This window comes from Malania oleifera, chromosome 3 (assembly GCF_029873635.1).
Source record: "Malania oleifera isolate guangnan ecotype guangnan chromosome 3, ASM2987363v1, whole genome shotgun sequence".
NCBI classification, from domain to species: domain Eukaryota; kingdom Viridiplantae; phylum Streptophyta; class Magnoliopsida; order Santalales; family Ximeniaceae; genus Malania; species Malania oleifera.
Window position 1 is genome coordinate 64,139,071 of NC_080419.1, and position 16,955 is coordinate 64,156,025.

General features: G+C 36.7%; 1 protein-coding gene across 2 annotated transcripts in view; it reads left to right on the forward strand.

The window, feature by feature from the left end:
- Window positions 1-16,955, forward strand: part of LOC131150887 (signal peptide peptidase-like 2) — a 118,459-nt gene that overhangs the window by 37,458 nt on the left and 64,046 nt on the right. The window contains exons 7-10 of one of the 2 annotated variants that reach the window (XM_058101945.1): window positions 4,953-4,987; window positions 5,114-5,270; window positions 9,609-9,662; window positions 9,740-9,832. In XM_058101945.1, coding sequence (XP_057957928.1) covers window positions 4,953-4,987; window positions 5,114-5,270; window positions 9,609-9,662; window positions 9,740-9,832 — 339 coding nt within the window. Of the gene's footprint in view, window positions 1-4,952; window positions 4,988-5,110; window positions 5,271-9,608; window positions 9,663-9,739; window positions 9,833-16,955 lie in introns of both variants that reach the window. The other variant, XM_058101944.1, reaches the window with a different exon arrangement.

The window sequence follows — 16,955 nt, forward strand, 5'->3', positions numbered from 1 at the left end:
AAACCCCTAACTAAGCTAGAAATATTCCATTATTGTAAGAAAAAAGTGATTTAATAGTTAAAAATACAATATTGAAGCCTAGCTTATCTCAAAGTTGGAATATGCTAGCAAGGGTCTTGAGAGAGATGGAGAACCCTCAATTCATTGCTTTCTAGTGATTTATTGTCCACTATCCCACATTGGGATTTTGATTAAATGAATGACCTAACTTTAAGATAGCCCTCTCCCTCTATTTATAATACAAATTAAATACATTCTAATGACAATAATACCTTTACTCTCACTAATTAACATACTAACACGCTTAGTAAAAGTAATAATTGTACTAAAAGACATAAATAACCTCTAGCAATATCATCATTACTGGCAATGACTAAACGGGATTGTAGATGTTAAGTAGTGGCTTCAAGCTAAATTTCAAATCAAGGACTTGGGTACCTTGCAGTACTTTTTTGGTATTGGAATTGTATAGTGTAGGAAAAGGTTGAATTTATCTTAGTGAAAATATACCTTGGATTTGCTAAGAGAGCCTGGTTTGTTTGGAGCTAAACTAGTTGATACTCATATGGACACTAACATGAAGTTGACTAGGGATGTCAGACTAGATTTTGAAGACAAATGTTGATGTAGGCAGTTGGATGCTAGGTTGATGTACTTGACTGTTATAAACAACAACAATCCTTAAGTCCCACTGATGAATCGTTTTCTCCTAATTCACCCGATCAAGAGGATTTTCCTTTATTAGCTTAAGGTTTGTTAAATCCTTTCTTGCTACTTCATTCCAAGAGTTTTTAGGCCTACACCTACCATTTTCATGCCAGACACAATAACTAACTCACTTCTCTTGATAGGTGCTCTACTAGGCCTGCGTTTCAAATGCCATCTACTTAATTGTTACTAGACCTGACATATCTTTTGAAGTGGGGGTGGAGAGTCAGTTTATGGAAAATCCCAAACAACCACTTTGGGATGTTTGTAGGATTTTGCAGTATCTCAAACGCTCTCTCTGCAAAGGGTTGATATATAAATGTAATACAAATTGTGAGATCATGGGGTGCTCTGATGTAGATTGGGCTGGCTCTATTAATGATCAAAGGTCTACTACTGGATATTGTACATTTGTGCAAGGTAATCTTGTTATGTGGCATAGCAAGAAACAAACTACTATAGCAAGATCTAGTGCTGAAGAAAAATATCAAGCTATGGCTCATACTGTGAGTGAGCTTATGTGGCTTAAATCTCTTATAAGAGAGATGGGATTCTCGGCAACAAAGTTGATAGATATGTTTTGTCATAATCAAGCTGCCATCTATATCGCTACCAATGTAGTATTCATGGGAGGACAATGAACATTGAAGTTGACTGTCATTTTGTAAGGGATGCTATGTTCAAGAAGGTAGCGAGGACTCTGTTTGTGAAATCTGTGGATCAGTTAGGCGAAGTTCACAGAGACTTTATTTAAGATCGTCCTGTCTAATGGTTGTGATAAGTTGGTGTTAGGTGATATTTGTACACCTCTAGCTTAGGGGGGAGTGTTAGAAGAAAATATGGTATTTTAGTCATTAGGTTGTATGAGTGGGGGTATTTTTGTCCTTGATTTTTTTTAATATATTAATGAATGAGTGGGTAGACCAGGAGTTGTACATAGGGTTATAGGAGAATTATTTACTATTCTCCTCCTCCTCCTCCTCCTCTTCTCTTCATCTCTAACCCTAAGTGCTGTATTTTCTTTTTTTGATTCTTCAATTTATTGCAAATTTACAACTTCCTTTCTTTTTTGAGCCAGCTAATCGCATACCTGTTTTATTTGGCATATGTTGACTACGAGACATGAAATCAGTATTGGTCTTGTTCTGTTCAATCTTGCCTCCTACCTATTCTAATTAGTACAAGCCATCCTTCTGAAGCCTTCCACCAATCCTCTTCTTTGTTTGCAGATCCTGAATAGCACAATGAGGAAAGAAGGTCACATAATATGAATATTGATGGGATTTAGTTAATTTTCTAATTGATAACAAGTTTAAGGGAAATTTAGTCACATATAATACATAGGAGGGAGACATAGAAGGAAACAAAAGAATATCGCCACAACTAGAAATTGGTGTAATTGAACCATCCGCAAGAGTAACCTTAGAGTGTAAAATGGTAGGTTTCAAGGACTGAAACAAATTAGGATTACCTGTTATACGGGAGGAGGCATGAGAATCAATAACCCAGGGTGAAGAGGATGATGGGGCAAGAATCCTAACTACACTTGAATGGACCATAGTAGCAGTAGATATAGAAGACCGAGTTTGAAGTTGCTGAACCATGCAAGCGAGATTGTTATACTCCTCTCAGGACATGGTAGATAATGTACTCAACTCTCCCCCAATGGAGTGACCTGGTGCACTTGAACTTTCAATAGTGGAATCACCATTGGCAACAAACTTATTGGCTGAAGTTGGTCTCCCATGAGATCCTAGCAATGATCAACCGTATGTTTTTCCTTATGACAATGTGTGCAAATGCAGGAATTGCTATGATGAACTCCTCATCCTGATACACTACCTTTGCCAGCCCATCCTCATCCTCCAGCACTTCCCCTTACCCTGGTTGGAGGCAGTGCAAACCATGGCTGAACCATCATGGGAGAAGCTTAAGAAGAAGACTTAGAGGAATCTTTGGTGATATGTTGGATTCTAGCATATGCTTCATTCTCGGAAGGTATGGATCCACTAGCAAGAATTTTATCATGGATGGGTTGATGCTTAGGACTCAGTCTAGATAAAAACTTGGCAACTAAAAACTCTGCCTATTGCCTCTTAATCATCTCATTGTCAGAGCTAACTATTTGATAGATGTGGAATTCCTCCCACATACCCCTGCAAAGTGTTATAATGCTCACTAATGGACCAACCTGCTTGGTCATATTTGAGAAACTTCTCTTATAGGTCAAAAACACAAGTTTGATTTTTGTCTTGTAAGAAGCTTTCACGAAGGTCTTCCCTAGCCTAGGCTGTTCTACGAAAAATCACATTTGCTGTGATTTGTGGCTCCATGCTATTCCACAACCACACAAGCAATGTCATTGTTCCATCCAATCCTCATAATTCTTGGTGTCTAGAGTCTGAGGAGAATGGAACAAATACTTGGATTTACTTTTCACATTAATATACGCACGCACTGCCTGAGACCACAATAGTTGGAGGATCCAACCAATTTGATGGCTGTGATCTGTTCATTAACAGTATTTGCCGAAGCACTCTCTGTAGAGGCCATAAAACCACCCCCTACACATTCCAATCATTGCACACCAGTACCGAAACGAATAACACAGCAGCTATGTGAAATCAGACAGCAAACACAGCACAAAACTGCACTCAAACACAGGCATGGAACAGCACTCTTAATCTTCCAGAACTTCAACAGGAAGCTACTACTGCAGAAGTGAAATTACAATATCCTACCAGAAATCACAGACACAAATAGCACACTGATCCTGTCAAAGTTGGCTGAGTATGCAGAGCAGAGAAGACCACACTTTGACCACACAGATCAGGGCAGACCACAAGGAAGCAATGCAGACACTCAACAACCACCCTGGTAGCAGCCAGAAGCAAAAAAGCAGGCATGTTAACAACTATTACAGCATCAAAACAGTATCATCACTGGACCAGCAGTCAGAACAAACATCAGAACAGCAACAGCAGTCCTTGGGAGACAGTAGGGGTCTGTACACAGCTGATAGGAGAAGGATATAAAACCGTAAACGACTGTCAAACCAGGAAAAAAATCTCTACTGTGAGGATTGACAAGGAAGAGAAAAGGAGAGGAAGAGAAGGGCTGTAACTATTTTAGATTAATCAGTTTCAGAGGACCTGCTTTGATACTATGTTAAAAATCTGCAATATATTGAAGAATCAAAGAAGAAAATACAGCATGTAAGAGTTAGAGATGAAGAGAAAAAGAGGAGGAAGAGAAGGAGTACAGTTGGCAGTTATCCTAGAGCCTTATGTGCAGACCACGTCTGTCCACTTATTTATTACTAATAGAAAAAAAAGGAAAACTTCGAGGACACAAACACAATTCTTCACCCCCCCCCCCCCTTGCGGGCGGGGTCACACACCCTAGTTTCTAAAGTATCATATTTTCTTCTAATAGAAGTCTACTTGGATGGTGGCATAGTAAGGTTAGGAAGAGGCAATGGGAATTGGCCAATTTGCAGCAATGGGAAAGGACTGAAATGAGGTTTTCTCATGTAGTGTTTAGGGTTTTGGGTGGTTGCCTGGTGGGTAATAGTGGTTCAGATTGGGGGCAGGTTTTGGGTGGTCTTTACCCTTTAATCTTTGTTTTTATTTTCTTTGAGGATTCCTTATCCTCTCTTGCTTGTATCTTCTCTCTCTCTCTCTCTCTCTCTCTCTCTCTCTCTCTCTCTCTCTCTTAATATATCTTCTTTTATTATAAAAAAATAAAATAATGATAATGATAAAAAAAAAAAGCTTTGATCAAGGTCTAAGATGCTCTAACATACACCTCAAAGTATTCTTTTTTTTTTTTTTGATAATACAAGAAGATATAGTAAGAGAGAGAAGATACAAGCATAGAGGTTGGGAGGGTTTTAAGTTCATGAAATCCTTGAGCATTTGAGAAGTGCTGTTAATAGTATTGTGTAAATTGAAAGACCTATTATTGTGGCTCACAAGTTGCGTATTATAGGCTTAGACGTCAAATCATGGTTCACAAGTTGCTTCTTCTTCTTCTTGATCCCTTCTCAACTAATAGCTCTGCTTATGAGCTTCCAGAGTATGAAACTTTCCCAACTGTCTCATGCTGCTAGAGATAGGATTTTAGGATCCTGTTTCAACGGTCCTTACAAGTTTGGAGTGATTTATTAATTAATGAACTTTACTGCAATAGATCAGACTGATTGACTTCTGGATTGTACTGATTGAAGTTGCTTCTGTTTACAGGGAATGCATGCTTGCACAGTAACCTTGCTGTTGAGGTATGTTAATGTTCCTATTTGTGTTGCTGAAGCTGTTAACCACCCATTTTTTGTAATAGTTTTCCTCTTATTCTGTCTTTTTATTATTCTCTCTTTACCAAAAAGTTCAATTTATTGGATTAGCAGAAAACGCAGAAACCTGGGGCAAAAGACTGTGAACTTGCCTCTTTTGGGGGAGGTGTCTGTTCTCTCAATTGCAGTGTTATTATTTTGTATGGGGTTTGCAATTTTCTGGGCTGCAAATCAGCATGCATCATATGCTTGGGTTGGGCAAGATATCTTGGTAGGTTTCATCTATTTATGTCAGTTTCTTTTGCTTGTCTTCTTCCATCACCACCCTTACCACAACATGCATTCCCAATGAAAGAATTTTGCAGTTGTTGAGATATAAATGCATTTTCTTCTGTTGTCGACATATTTGTGCTGGATGGTAATTTTTGACTGTTTGATCCAGAGAAAAAAAATCAAAATGCAGGTTGAAATTATTTTTGTATGCTTTGACTCCAGATTATGAGACTGCTAACAATTTCTTTTATCCTACTGGACTTATTGAGTTTCCTCCTACAATGAAAAGAATTCTCTTAAAATGATTTGACCAGGCATTATTAATGGTGCATGGAGAGATTCTCCTTGCCTACATTATTATGAAGATAATTGATATTCCCATGTAAATAACTAAGCTCAGGATCATTGATAAAATGAACTACATGGTGAAGCTCAATGGAGAATGGTGGTTCTTCTGCTGTGGCTGCATGACCCAGTTGAAATGTGCATATTAAGAATGAGTGTGAATGTCATGATCGACCACCTTACCTATGAACATTTCTTTAGTTTGGAAATGGTTATGGAGGTTCTCTTTTAGAGGCTAAATATGTATGACACAAGGTTAAAGTAAGTATGGAATTCATTGGTGTGGATGGGATACTAGAGGGAGTGGCAATGTTTCTCATGCCAGCACCTAGAGTTTTGTTTCCCAAGGTTGCTCATTGGTATTTCTTCTCTCACGGTTTGAAGTGGCTAATGGCTATATGATTTGGTTTTAAAAGGATAATTGGCAGAAGAGATATCGCTGGAGGCTTTGCTGTCTTTCTTTTTTAGATTATTATCTGTTCATAATGCTCCAATATCTTTTTAATATTTGTTATGGAAGAGATTGTTTTCTTGCGTCTTTTTGGCACTTAGGTATTTTTTGGGGGATTTCATTGTTTGACCTCAAAAGAGATTGGAGCGCAGCACCTTTGTAATTGCTTTTAATTGATTTCTATAGGATATCTTGTTCTCAAATGCTTGTATTTTTGTTTCTTCTCTTATGAGTAGGTTTTTTTTGTGTAAAAAAGAGAGAAGAAAAAAAGAGAAAAAAAAACCAAGCCTTGAGTCCCACTAGGTGGGGTTGGCTACATAAATCCTTTTTCGCCAATTTAGACGATCATGGGCAATCCTTGGACAATTTAAGGCTTTTAAATCCCTAGTCACTATTTCATTCCAAGTGCAGGTCTACCCTAGCCATATACTGCCACTAGTGTAATTAGCCCACTCCTCACTAGAGCATTGTTTGGCCTACGTTGCAGATGCATGTACCATTTGAGCTGCCCGTCCCTTGTCTTTTTTAGGTGCTATGCCTAACTTACTATGAATATGTTTATTCATTAATTTATTTTTTAATGCCACCTTAGCTGGCTCATTTTGACAACTTTTACCTTTTGGATTATTGTTTATTAGTTGCCCTTCTTATCCAGATAGCATAGATGGTCTTATGCTATCCTATAAAACTTTAATTTTAATTTTAAAGGTATCCTACAATCATGTAACACGCCTGAAGTTCTTCCCCATTTTATCCACCTTGCTTTAACTCTGTGGATAAAATATTCTTTGATTTCTCCTTCAGCTTGCATAATAGATTCAAGGTATTGAAATCTAGTAGTTCTATTAATTTCATGATTAAGTTTAATCTTTTCTCTAATATTCCTCCTACAATGGCTAAACATGTCATATATTATGTCTTGTTTCTTATTTCTACTTATCCTAAAACCTCTAGGTTCTAAAGCTTCTTTCCATGATTCCCACTTAGATTCTACTCTATCCCTAGTTTCATCAATCAAGACAATGTCATGTCTGAACAATATATACAATGGAATCTTATTTTGGATGCTAGTAAGTTCGTCCATGACCAGTGCAAAAAGATAAGGGCTCAAAGCAGATCCTTGATGTACACCTAAAATTGGAAATTCCTAGATTTGTCCTAACACTAGTCATTATTCTATAGCAAACATCCTCAATGACATTAATATACATATTATGTACTCCCATTTTTTCTAAAATGCACCATAGAATAAAATCATATGCAAGTCCCTCTTCTTTTCCCTAAAATTTTTCATTAATCTTCTTAATAGATATATAGCTTTTGTAGTTGATCTCCCAAACCCAAAAAAAAAAAAAAAGGTGAAAAATTTCATACCCTTATTTATGACAAACCTCAAATGTAGAGTACTATATATTGTAATTAACCATTTATTTATTGTAAAAATACATTAAGTGTGAATATGTAATTTCTAGAAATTTGTTGACATAGGTATCCATTTTCTTGAACCAAAAAACTTTTCTTAGGTGTGCTAAATAATAGTTCATTTTTTAAGGCAACCTTAGATCCACTCTGAAGCAATGGTGACAGTCTAAAGTGAGGGTACCTTATATGACTTTTTAAATGTGCCAATCTGCTGGCTATTATTGATATCCTTTATATGGAGTTCTGGTGGCTTGCAATCAGTACAGATGTGTTTTTTTTTTTATTAAATGTTTTGCATTAGTGTGGATCATTATTAGTGTTCACCAGAATGTTTAACATTCCAGTCAGTCCATGGAACAGGAATGGGATCATGGTGTAATATCTGCTCTAAAAAGTGCAGTACATTATGGGTACACTTATTTGGATATTTTGGTTCGAAATGAGTAATGGTTTTTGTGTATTGAAAAGATGATGTTGAGGTGGTTATAATTTTAAAAGAGATTTCATCTGGCTAGGTAGATTAATTATGACTGAGAATATAATTACTTCGTGACAGTGCTCTACTTTTTCCAAAAAAAAAAAATGTAAAATGGAAAATATTGATTAAAAATTTTGGATGACTATTCTGTGTTCTGAAAATGAAAATGTTCAATGTTTCCAAACATCCATACCTTTTCATAGTTCACCGGTGCGTTGGCTTTTTCTAGTAGCTGTTATTATGATTTACAATACATTTTTCAGTACGACCAACTGTTTGTGTGTCAGGTCCATGGGTCCCTCATGTCTGAACTCTGTAGTGGCCTTGTAAGACTGGATCTCCATATAAATCTCCGTTTTTTTTTTTGGTCTTGTTGTTGTTATTATTCATATTCTTATTATCATCATCATAATCATCATCACCATTATTATAGCAGAGCAGAGACTGCAGGTTGTTATTATTATTGTTATTGTTATTGTTATTATTATTAGAACAGAGCATCGACTGCAGGAATTGTATTTAATCCTTTTATTTAGGTCAGTGAAGGCGAGAAAGATTCATCCAGAGCAGAGACTGCAGGGATTGTATTTAATCCGTTTCTATAGTTCAGCGAAGGCGAGAAAGATTCATTCTTTCCTTTAGCTCTGCGAAGGCGAGAAAGATTCATTAAAGGGGCTAAGGAAGTCATCTTCGTTGCACAAAAGAAACTAGAAACAAATATAAATCTCCTTTAAATTGCTTTGGACTATGTACTGATGGGAAGACACTATTGTTCTTTTGTGATTGTATTTCTATAGTTGTTTTAAAACGAAGAAGGGAAAAAAAAATTGTAGTTTCTATTTTTTTGTGATAAAGGTACAAATTAGTAAGAGAATAGGTTAAGTTCATTAAAAGAGTTGACAAACTTCTTTGTATAATTAATTACCTCATGCATGGGTATTTGTTGCCCTTTCGTGTTTGGCCTTCACTTTGCGTGTTTTAAAATTTAAAATTTTTAAAAACTATGCGTCTCTTTGCTCTAGAAGAACTTATACCATGCATGCTATATTACTTTCCCTTAATACTAAGCTCAGCTGACTTTATAACTGCCTTCTATAGTTATATTTCAATAAGTTGTGTTCCATGGGTACTCATTATGTTGTTTATTCATCTATGATATTGAAGGATTCGGTAGTGATCCTTTTTTCAGTGCTTTTATAATGTCATCAACTTTTTCTTTTTGAAATTCTGCAATTATAGTAGTGCAAATGGTTGGCGTGATGCTTTATTTAAGTTGTATCCAGGGTGGGATTGCAATTGTCCTTGGGTTGACAGCCGCTGTTCTATGCTGATTTTGGTCTATGAACTAATGACTGTCTTGCAACAACTTCAAGAGCCTTTAGTTTCTGTGCAATTTTTTTTTTGCCAATGATTTTCCACTTTTCTTACTAGGAATTTGTGTGTATGTAGGGGAAGTGCTAATGCAGGCATGTGTTTAAATAGATTGCAGATTTACCTTTTAATATTTTTCCATCAATTCACTAGGGTATATTGTATGCTGATTTATTTTGCTTGAAATCAGTTCAGGGAAAATTTGCGTGATTTGCGAATCCTTACTTCTTGCTGTTCTGTACTTGAAAAGGGATTTTCCTTGTTCACAGGGTATATGCTTGATGATAACAGTCTTGCAGATGGCTCGATTACCTAATATCAAGGTACTTGTGTTGTTAGTGTGTTATTTTCCTGTTATTTATATATCAGAGCTATTGTGAGAAAATGTTTCTTTGCTCAGGTTGCCTCAGTGCTACTCTGTTGCGCATTTGTTTATGACATCTTTTGGGTCTTCTTATCACCATATATTTTTCATGAGAGTGTTATGATTGCGGTAAGTTTTTTTTAATCTCATATAGTACGTTTTTTCTTGTATTAAAATATAAGTCGAACTTTATATGGACACTATAATTGTAATATGAGGCATTTTCTTGGATTGTTGAATGAATGGGAACTTCTAAAATTTATTACGAGATGTTATGATGACAAAGTCCTGTTTACCATGATTTTGGTTGAATATCTCATTTATCTCTACTTGTGTTTGTCCGCTTATAGGATTCCCAATATATACAGAAGTTAAAATAGGGACAAAGATCAGTGAGCAAACAGAGCTGATTGAATGATTCAATTGCTTTTTGTCATTGCTTCGCCTCTATATGCTTCTGGCACTGTTAGATATTTTAGATACAGATATTCACTAGCAGTGAAAATATTTTTGATGAAAAGTTTCTTGATTTGATATTTTATATCTGTATCTATTTTACATCTATGGTTAGAGTGGGCAAACTGGCAATAGCTGATGCACTGATTCTATGCCCTTATTGCCTTTTATGCATTAGCTTATGCAAACATGTGTTGGTGACTAATGGTTACAGCATTGTAGATTGTGTCTAATTAATGTCAAATTATTGTTTTCAAATGCTTGCACAGTAACATAACTGAAATATGCTGGCATACTTACTTACTTCTGGGAGAATATATTGCTTTTAATTGGCATATGTGCTAAATCTCTGTTGGTTATTTTTGGTTGAATTAGTTACACAGAAACATCAGAAATCCTTAATGAGAAATTGAGGGAAAAATCCTCTCTTTGTAGTACTGTTTAACTCATGACAAATTCTGGAGAAACACTGCAGTGAAGTTGAGAGAGTGCCACTTCTAGAATTCTTGTGCACTTGGCTTTACTGTCTCTTCTTAGACCTGTTTAAGTTTTGATGTTTCTCATTCGTTTGAAGTGTTACTGATTGTGCTTTGAGATAGTTTGACAGGAGTTCAACATTTTTTTTAAAATAATATTATTTTTTCATAAATAACACTTGAATCCTACTAAAGGAAACATGAAGGAGGCAATTTTCTTGCATGATATGTGGAAGAAAAAATCATGGGATGAATGGATGTACAGGATACTTTGCAAAAAAAAAAAAAAAGAGTTACAAAATCAAAAGAAATTCAGTTTTTGAACTGAATATCTTTAATGCCATGGTTGGTATTCAGCAGTGGTAGAATTCATGCTAAGGTCTGTTTCAAATAGAATGACCAAATTAATATTTTTCATGATATTTTCCACTTTAGAACATATATTAATTCTTATCTCTTTTTCAATCGTTTCAATTGTAATTACAATTCATTTGATAATTTTATTCATCGATGAAATCACTGGACTATAGGGGAGAAGCAGTGAGAGTAGCTCATCTGTTATTTGCGGATGATACCATTATTTTTTTTGTTTGCAGCTGAGGATCAAATTTTGAATTTTAGATGTATTCCCTTGCCTTTTGAAGCTACTTTTGGGTGGGCTGAGGTTAAACCCAGGGAGGAGTGTAATTGTTCCCGTTGGATAGAGCAGGGGAAGGGTTGTCAGATAGGGCAGAGTGTGGCAGATATTTTACCACCTGCCCATGGATCCCTTCCCATCACTCATCTGGGGCTGATTTTGGGTGCTAAGCACAAGGAAAATGGTGTGTAGAAGCCTGTGTTTGATAAACTTGAGAAGAGGTTTGCTGGGTTGAGAAGGTTGCTATCTAAGGGGAGAAGATTGACCCTATTCAAGTTATTTCTATTCTTTTATGTCCATCTTCCTTATTCCTTGTTTGGTTTCTAGAGGGCTTGAATGTATTTAAGTTGTATTCTTGTCAGACAATGAGGGTGATATTTTTAAATATCATTTGATGAGATGAGTACTCTGACCTTACTTACCTTCTTAAGTGTGTGGTTTGGGAGTTTTAGGTGTGTTAGATTACCACTTCACCCAAAAGCTTAAGTTGTTAGAATGTGGTCCAACAGTGTATATCAGGCCTTAACATTCCCCTGCACGTGCAGCCCGGAAGCACGTGGGGAGAGAAACAAACAACAAACAACATCCATTATAAGAAATAGGGTAATTCTTAATAAACAAATAATAGTTGCGGGCAACAAGACTAGAACCTAGGACCTCCTGGCAACCAGCTTTGGTGCTATGTCAGATAACCACTTTACCTTGTGGGTCAACAATTTATATCATGCACATGTTGTTTAAATGATAATAGGACTTTGGTAAATGGCATTGTAGATATATATATGAGAAATCCATTTCTTGAAGGAAAGTTATTGGAGCTAAACATGGGGAATGTCACAAACTTATCGAGTAGGTTTATAAGTGTCTAAGAAGAAGGTGGGAAGAATTCTTGTTGTAAAGTTAGAGATGGAGGAGAGAAGAAGAGAAGAAAAGAAAAAAGAAAGAGAAAGATTGAGGCGGAAGTTTCCTAGAGACTTACATACAGCTCCAGGTCTGCCCTCTTATATATTAATTAACAAGAAAAGTCTTTGAGGACAAAAACCCCACTCACACAACCTAATTTGTGAAATAACTTATTCTCTTCTAACACCCCCTCTCAAGTTGGAGGTGTATAAATATCATTCAATCCCAGCTTGTTACAACCATTAGACAAGGTAGGTGTAAATAAAGGCTTTGTGAAAACAATGGCTAGCTAATTTGTAGACTTGACAAAAGAAGTCCTCACAACCTACTTCAATACAACATGCCTCACAAAATGACAATCAAATTCAATGTGCTTCATCTTTTCATGGAATTTTGGATTGCTAGTGATATAAATGGCATTTTGGTTATCACAAAACATATCCATTAACTTCGTTACTGAAAACCCCATATTTGACATGAGAGATCTTAGCCACATAAGCTCACTCAAAGTATGAGCAATAGCTGGGTATTCTGCTTTAACACTAGATCCTGCTAGAGTAGTTTGGTTCTTGCTATGCTAGGTAATAAGATTACATCCCACAAATGTACAATGACCAGTAGTACACCTTCGATCATCAATAGAGCCAACCCAATCTGTGTCAGAGTATCCCATGATTTCACTATTTTTATTACACTTATATATCAATCAAACCTTTTTCGGGAGAGCCTTTGAGATACCACAAAATCCTAAAAACAATATCCCAATGTGGTTGTTTGGGTCTTTCCATAAACTAACTCACCACCCCTATTGCGAAAAGATATGTCAGGTCTAGTGACAGTCAAGTAGATTAACCTACCAACCAACTACCTATATCGATGCTTGTCTTCAAATTTTGGTCCAACATCCCTAGATAGCTTCGTGTTAGGATCCATAGGAGTATTAGTTGGTTTAATTTCTAACAAACTAGTCTCACTTAGCAAGTGCAAGGTATGTTTTCACTGAGATAGCCTCAGCCTTTTCCTACATTGTACAATTTGAATACCAAGAAAGTAACTCAGAGTACCCAAGTCCTTAATTTGAAATTTAGCTTGAGGCCATAGCTTGACATCTATAATCCCGCTCTGGTCTCCACCGGTGATGATGATATCATCAACATAAACAACTAGAAGTACCATACACACCTTTGTTTTGCAGACAAAGACTGAATGATCAGAATAGCATTGAATGAAGCCAAATGTAGAGATCACAATACTAAATTTGTTCAGATAGGCTTGAGGAGACTACTTAAGACCATAAATGGCCTTATGCAATCTACATACTTTACCATCCTCTCCTGAGCAACATACCTAGGAGGTTGCTCCATGCATTCCTTTTCTTGTAAATCTCCACATAGAATGGCATTCTTCACATGCAAAATGACCAATCAAAATTAATTGCCAATGAGATCTACACATGAACAAAATTTAGTCGAGCAACATGCGAGAAGGTTTCAAAATAATCAATACCATCTGTTTCGGTGTACCCCTTGGCAACCAATCAAGCCTTAAGAAGTTCAATAGAGCACCTAAGCATTATCGGGAGGTAGATCCACCAAGGCCCATGTCCCTTGAGTGGTCAAAGTATCCATTTCTATATCCATTTTATGCTTCCACTCAGGGTTGGCAAGCGCTTCAGCATGCAAGGAACAAAACCAAAGGAAATAGACAAGGCAAAATAATGTAGGACTAGGAAGGTGAAGAATTGAAACATAAGGAGCAATAGGATAAGTAACTACGGGTTGCGTACATGTTCGAGTGCCTTTTCGGTGAGGAATAGGCAAATGCAAGTCACATTGGGATGGATCTTCAATACTAGAAGTTGAAATAATGATGGGTAAAAGAGGTGGCTACATGGTGGTAGTGTTGTCTGTGCTTGCTTTCCTTTGTTCATAAACCATTAATGTATCTTTGTTTGTATTTGATGGATTTGAAGAGAAGCAGAAGATTTTTGGAGAGGGATAAGGGAAGGAATTGAAGGATTAGCCCATGGAGGGGAATCAAAAATCATTGATGGACTCAAAATAGATTCATCCAAGGAGGACCTTGCCCTAAAGAAATAAGGAGTCCCTTCAAGAAAGGTGACATTTGCACTAACATATTTCCTGCAAGTGTGGGGATCATAACATCTATAACCTTTCCGAGTTCTCAAGTACTCGACATAGACACATTTTAAGAGCATGAGGAGAGAACTTCTCTTGCCCAGTATGTGGAACATGAATAAAACATGTGCAACCAAAGACACAAGGCATGGCAGAGAACATGGATGATTTTGGACACATGATGGAGAAGGGTATTATTTGCCCCTCTAGAACACTAGAGGGGCATCCTAGTAGGAAAAAAACAAGCTATAAAAGGAGCATCAATCCAAAACGTTTTAGGAACATGCATAACAAAGAGGAGATATCATGCTATGTTGAGTACATGTCTGTTTTCTCTTTGTGCTACTCCATTTTGTTGTGGGGTATGTGTATACATTATGTTGATGAATAATCCCTTAGGCTAAGCAAAATGATTGAAGCTAATTTTGAACAAATTCAAGTGCATTATCAAATCAAAAAATTTGAATAACAATGCCAAACCGAGTTTTTATTTCTTGGTAGAAATGAGTAAATACGTTCAAATATTCATACCTGTAACAAAAAAATAAATCTAGGTCTGATGCGAATCCCCAAGAATGAACGTCCCAAGAATGAATGTTTGGAGACCCCAAATCATATTTATCAAAACCCCAAACCCAAAATAAGATTCGACATGGTAGTGGATCCTTGACCTATTGCTTGACGTGAAGCACAAACCAAGAATATCAAATTAATGGATGAACGCCACAAAGGTAGCACCTTTGATAAGTTCAGTGAAAGTTCAATGAAGAACTTGAAGAGAAATAAACCTCACTTGGAATTGTATTCAGCCAAAAAAATATTCCTTTCTAATACAACAGAGAGTTGGCTACTTATAGAAAATGAAAGAAACCCATGACATCAGTTTGGCCAATATAAATAGGCTATGACATCAATTTGGCCAATAAAATAGCCCCACATGACCTTATGCATGCCATGTCATTCAATGAAACATGTGCAAGTCACATGCCATGTCATTTAATGAAACATGTGCAAGTCACATGCCATGCTTAATTGACACAATTGGCCTACTATTTAGCCCATAAAAATTCCCCTAACAGCCCTTATTGGCTTAAGGTTCCAGCTCCACGCGTCTTTAGACAATTTACTATCTTAGGCTCTTCAAGAAAGTCCTTTTCTTTAGTGTCCATGACCCTCATTGACTCTTGCTCAAGCAACTTCTCAATTAGTCCTTGCGTGACCTCCTTGACCTTCTTAGCTCTAGCTCTTGTGATGGGCCCGCTTGGCATGTGCAGATCATCCCGTGCAATCGGAGCTTGTTGGTTCATATCATTCCCTCTCTCCTTAAAAGGATACGTCCTCGAATCATCACCTTCATCAAATGGGGATAAATCAGAAATGTTGAAAGTTCCATTGACCTTATACTCACCTAGCAGATCCAACTTGTATACATTGTCGTTGATCTCTAACACTTGAAAAGGTCCATCACCCCTCGGGTGTAGGTTTGTTTTCCTTTTAGTAGGAAACCTCTTTTTTCTCATGTGCACTCATACCCAATCTCCCGGTTCAAAAGTAACGAACTTGCACCCCTTATTAGCTTGAGATGAATATTGTCGGTTCTTCTTTTCAATGTGCTACCGTGCTTGTTCATGGATCCTCTTCACCAAGTTAGTCTTGTCTCGTCCGTCTAAGCTAGTTATCTCATTCACAGGTAGCGGCATCAAATCCAATGGAGTCGAAGGATTAAAACCATAAACAATTTCAAATGGGGAAAAATTAGTAGAAACATGCACAATTCTATTATAAGAAAACTCAACTAGTGGTATGCATTCTTCCCATGATTTTAAATTTCCTTGAATGACCGCACGCAATAAGGTAGCTAAAGTCCGATTAACTACTTCGGTTTGACCATCGATTTGAGGATGACAAGTAGTAGAAAACAATAGCTTAATTCCTAACTTTCCCCACAAAACCTTCCAAAAGTAGCTAAGGAATTTAACATCCCTATCACTCACAATTGTCATAGGAATGCCATGCAATCGCACAATGTCCCTAAAAAATAAATTGGCTATATTTGTGGCATCATTAGTTTTATGGCAAGGAATAGAATGTGCCATTTTAGAAAATCTATCAACCACCACAAATATAGAGTCCATACCCGCTTTGGACATAGGCAAATCTAATATGAAATCCATTGAAATGACTACCCAAGGTTCACTAGGCACAGGCAAAGGAGTATAAAGGCCATGAGGTAAGACCTTAGACTTAGCTTGTTTACATGAAATGCATCTAGAACACACTTTTTTTACATCTCTACGCATATGTGGCCAAAAGAAGTGTTCATGCAGAATATCTAAAGTCTTTTATGCCCCAAACTGTCCTATCAAACCCCCGCTATGTGACTTTCGCACAAGCAATTCTCTTAAGGAGCAGTTAGGCACACAAAGTCTATTCTCCCTAAACAAATATCCATCATTCCTATCGAATTTATGAAACACAACTTTATTACATGCCTCATACACATTAGCAAAATCAGAATCTTTAGCATATAAACCCTTTATGTACTCAAAACCCAATAGCTTAGTGCTAAGTGTAGTAATTAAGGCATACCTGTGAGAAAATGCATCAGCCACGACATTCTCTTTCCCCTACTTGTACTGAAT